This window comes from Mandrillus leucophaeus, unplaced genomic scaffold, assembly GCF_000951045.1.
Source record: "Mandrillus leucophaeus isolate KB7577 unplaced genomic scaffold, Mleu.le_1.0 Scaffold525, whole genome shotgun sequence".
Classification (NCBI taxonomy): domain Eukaryota; kingdom Metazoa; phylum Chordata; class Mammalia; order Primates; family Cercopithecidae; genus Mandrillus; species Mandrillus leucophaeus.
Window position 1 is genome coordinate 1,840,206 of NW_012105642.1, and position 4,953 is coordinate 1,845,158.

General features: G+C 38.2%; 1 protein-coding gene across 1 annotated transcript in view; it reads left to right on the forward strand.

The window, feature by feature from the left end:
* The first annotated feature begins 4,588 nt into the window (after window positions 1–4,588).
* TRNT1 (tRNA nucleotidyl transferase, CCA-adding, 1) overlaps window positions 4,589–4,953 on the forward strand; it is an 18,702-nt gene continuing 18,337 nt past the window's right edge. Inside the window, exon 1 of the mRNA XM_011996820.1 lies at window positions 4,589–4,643. Within this exon, the coding sequence (XP_011852210.1) occupies window positions 4,589–4,643 (55 nt within the window). The remainder of the gene's footprint in view (window positions 4,644–4,953) is intronic.

Here is a 4,953-nt window from a genome sequence, read left to right on the forward strand (position 1 = left end):
AAAAAAGAAAAGCTTACATATGGGTGATCCAAAAATATAGCTAAATCACTGGAAAAGGCAAGAAGTTGACTGCAATAAAAAGCATGACTTTTCTGTATGCTGTGCGAAGTACTTTCCATACATTACAGGACTGGTCCTACTGACTTAATGAGTACGTACATTTTGACTTGTTATGTGGAAAAGGAAACAGATTCTTAGGCATGTGAAGTGCTTTGCCTGTGTTTCTGTAACTGCTAACTAGAGAGCTGGGTTTCAAACTTATGCAGTCTGATTTCAGAGCCCAGCTTGTAACCACCAAGATCTGTTTCTTTCCTAGGTATAAGTGCTTTCATTGAGAACTGAAGGAAGAAGGAAATAGGAGTTACCTCCATTGTGCATGTTGCAAAACCTGTCTGGAAGGAGCATAGGAAATGGCTTTAGCTAAGCGCCTGACTCCAGTAGTTTCTTGCTGTTGCCACAGTTTTATTAGTATTGGTTCTTAATGTCATCTACTGATGTTGCTATAAAGCAGCCACACAGTAGCATTGCAAAGCCTGTGGGAATTTTAGTAGCACCTTCATAAATATATTTAGTAGTATATGTAGAAATATGACCTAAACAGCATTGGCTATCTACTAGATTCACCTGGGGAGCTTTAAAACACATGCTGGGGTTCTACCTGCAGCCTACTGAATTAGAATCTCTGGGTGGGATGACCATCTATGTTTTTAGTAAAAGCTCCACAAGTTATTTCTGATGCAAGAAGATAGACGAACCATTACTTTAACATGACTCACCTTGTATTAGCTTATTCTCAAAGCTACTTTCCTGTTCTTGAAATTAGATGATGGCTTTTTAGGTATGTGCCAGAGATAAATGGCCCAGAATATGTTGATTCTTTTAGGTTCTTTTAGGCAGACTTTAAGTAGAGGGCTTAAATGCAGGTTTGGTTATACCGATGCTTCACTATCTTTTTTAATTGGAGAGAGTGAAAATTGCTAAAAATTCACTGTCCAATAGAAATTTATAAACCCATATGTAATATAAACTTTTCTACTAACCACATTAAAAAGATAGGAATGGTAAAATAAATTTTAATAATTATTTTTAGTACATCTAATTTAATCCAATATATATAAGATACTATCAGTATGAATTTTGTATAAAAATTGTTAATGAGACCGGGCACAGTGGCTCCCACCTGTAATCCTAGCACTTTTGAGTGGCTGAGGCAGGTGGATCAGTTGAGCCCAGGAGTCTGAGACCAGCCTGGGCAACACAGTGAAACCCCATCTCTACTAAAAATAGGCAAGCATAGTGGTATGTGTCTGTAGTCCCTGCTACTTGGGAGGCTGAGGTGGGAGGATCACTGAAGCCTGGGAGGTGGGGGTTGCAGTAAGCCGAGATTGTGCCACTCCACTCCAGCCTGGGCGACACAGACCATGTCTCAAAAAAAAAAAAAAAAAAAAAAAATTATTAATGAGATATTTCATATTCTTATTTGGAAGTCTTTGAAATCTGGCATGCATTTAATACAGCACATCTGAATTCAGACTCACCACATTTTAAGTGCTCAGTAAGTACAAGTGGCTACTGTTTGAATAGTGCATATTTTGAAGCTCTGATTTTGGGTTGAGTTGAAGCTTTTTTCTTTCTATGTATGCCCTTCACAGCCCCCAATTTTTCAACTTCAATTGCAAGAGGCCTCTTGCAAGAAGGAGTAGTAATTAACTCTTGATGGCCTAACTGAGGTCATTCTGCATTTTTTGGAAATAAGGTTCTAGATACTGATTACTCTAGTTTCTTAAACATCATTTTAACAAGTGTGTTTGACTTTCTAAACCTGACATTGAGAACTGGATTTTCTCCACCCTGAGAAATAAGGTCCTAAGGAAGTTAGAGCCTAAATGGTATGGTAAGGTAGAGGTGGTGGTTGCTTTCAGAGTCCTGTCCTTGAAGGACTAGCAAATGAGAACATGGATATATTCTAAAGTTGACTTTTTCTAGGCTACTGGAGAAGTGGCAAGAATGGAATCTTTAAGTGCAACGATTAACAAGTTAGAATGTCAAAGACTTGGGTGCCCTGGTAAAATGTAATGTTCTGTATAAAAACAAAGTGTACAAAAACACACAGCCTTTGTGATGGCTGCTGTATAGTGATACTTGGAGTTTAAATCCTGTACCAATTTTCAAATCTTAATAGCTGCTTTGCCATGCGTAAAATTAGTTTTCAGTATGTAAGAATATGAGAGACTAGAATAGTGTATTATTGTCATATCATAAGGGTTTTATAATTTGTCAGGTTATTTTATGTATCTTTCTTTTTGCTTCAGGACAATCACATGCTAGTGGCATATAAGATTATTTCTCAGCTGGCTGCAGTAGCTCACGCCTGTAATCCCAGCACTTTGGGAGGCTGAGGTGGGAGAATTGCTTGAGCCCAGGAGTGAGAGACCAGCCTGAGCAACATAGTGAAATCCCATCTGTACAAAAATAATAATAATAAATTTAGCCAGTTATGGTGATGCACACCTGTAGTCCCAGCTACTCAGTAGGCTGAGGGAGGGAGTTCCTTGAACTTGGAGTCAAGGCTCTGCAGTGAGCTGTGATGGTGCCACTACACTCCAGCCTGGATGACAGTGAGACCCTCTCTCAAAAAAAAAAAAGATTATTTTTCTGTCCTAGAGATGAGGCTGAAGTTCCCAATGCGGATGATTTTTGCCTGAGCTAACAGCATTAATAGACGAGCAAGGACTTCTTTGGTCTGTTGGCTGTTGTCTATAGGGGGTGATAGTGCTCAGTGTTAATGTGATGTCAGAAGGCCATCATATTAAAATTTAGCACAATAGGAACAACTGATCACTCTCTTGAAGTCCGGAACTCTTAGAACAGATGGTCTGTTTTCCTGTAGTAATGCTTACACCATGTCTTTCCACTCATAGCTCCCACTCACTGCCCCTTACCCCACCCCAGCCTCCAGTTGTCAAAATTCAAAGCTGTAAAGGGAAGAAGTTCGTGAAAATTTAATTAAAAGTTAACATTGAAAAGAGGTGACAATTATAAAAGTTTTCTGACATTAATGTATGGTCTTTTGAATTGCTAATAAGAATGATTAACAATTGCTTTCTATTAGATGTGGCATTTGGAGCAAATAAACACAGTTTGGGGATGATGAGAGTCTGCATTTCTTGACTTGACTTTTAGCTTAAGTTTGCAGTTAAATTTGGTTGCATTAGGTGTTGTTTTCACTGAATTATTTCATTGAACGTAGCTTGCAAAGTCTTTTGAAATGTTGACTGCATCCCTGTTTCTGTAAGATTGAAGATACCAGTAACAGGAATAAATACATCTTTAAGGTTGATAGTCCCTGCTGTTTTAGGCCAATGTGAAATTATGCTTTTCTTATAATTTTTATGACTGCTCTTTCATATAGACAGATAAATATGCCTTGATATGTCTTTCTCAATTGTCTTAAATGTTATTTTGAAAATCCTGAATGGCAAGTTTTTTGGAGTGGTTTAATAACATAGGGCTAATCAAAATGGTGAATATATTACTTTGAGTTCTGGATCTCTTTGTAATGCAGTTAACATACTAACTTTGAATTTATCATTTTATTTTAGTAAAGCCAGCATGAGAATCTTAAATCAGTAGTTATCTATGTAAATTAAGCCTTGACCTTCTTCATTCCATTATTTATAGTAGGTTCAAATGAACGTAAAACTTGCCCTTTATTTGCTTGAATTTCAGAACAGCCACTTGATACTGTTTTAAGAAAACTTAAAAAATCCCAATACTTTCCAGTGAAGTCATTCTTTTTTTTTAAATAGCTAGAATATCCTAATTCAGTTTAATTATGAGCCAAATTGGTATGAAGATGAATAAGATAGGTTTTCTACCCTGAGAAGTGGGGAGACAAAGACATAAAACAGGTAATTGTAATATAATTGGTATGTATAAAGATACGCTGTACTAGACTCTTAGAAGAAATTCACCTAACTTCACCTTCAGGTGAGGCTTCCTAAAGTGAATCACAACAGATAAGTAAGAGTGAGCTATACCAATGTTTTCCAACTGGGTAGTTACCTCTTAGTGGGCCATGAAGTCAATTTAGTGGTCATGACCTGTATTTAAAAAAAAGAAAGAATAGAATAGATTGCATGATATGAAGGGCAGATTTTCTTTTATGATACTTTTGTTTGCCATGTAGACATACAAATTTCAGTGACTGCTATGTGAATGTCTTAGCGTGGGTTATGGGCCAAGAAGTGTGACAGCCAGCCACTGAGCTAGCGTAAATTGGGGAGGTATTTCATCGAAGTGACTCACACAAGCAAAATTATGGAGGAAAACTACGGGGAGAGTTTGGTGCAGACAGCTGGTGCAGGCAAAGTGTGATGCAAAGTTTAGCAAGAGATGAGACAAATAGGTCGTGGAAGCCTTTGGATATAGCACTGAGGAATTTGGGTACTGTGTTGTGGGTAGTTAAAAGGAGCAGTTAATGCATAGCATAATTCACCTGGTGTTTTGGGTACTGTGTTGTGAGTAGTTAGGACGAGCAGTTAATGCATAGCATAATTAACCTAGTGTTTTAGATCCCCAAGTCTGGATGGTGGAGGCTGGATTTAAGGGACGCGACGTGGTCCTGGAAGTGGGCCTTGATGGCAAGTGTGGCATTAGGGGAATATGAGCACTTCTTCTTGGGGAGAGCTCGTGGAAAAGATATCCTTAATTAAGTTAAGAGGGTAGAGGGAGGGAGCATTTGTTTTTTGTTTTTTTGTGTTTTTATTATTATAAGTTCTAGGGTACATGTGCACAACATGCAGATTTGTTACATTTCCTAATGCTATCCCTCCCCACTCCCGTCTACCCACAATAGGCCCCGTTGTGTGATGTTCCCCTTCCTGTGTCCAAGTGATCTCATTGTTCAATTCCCACCTATGAGTGAGAACATGTGGTGTTTGGTTTTCTGTT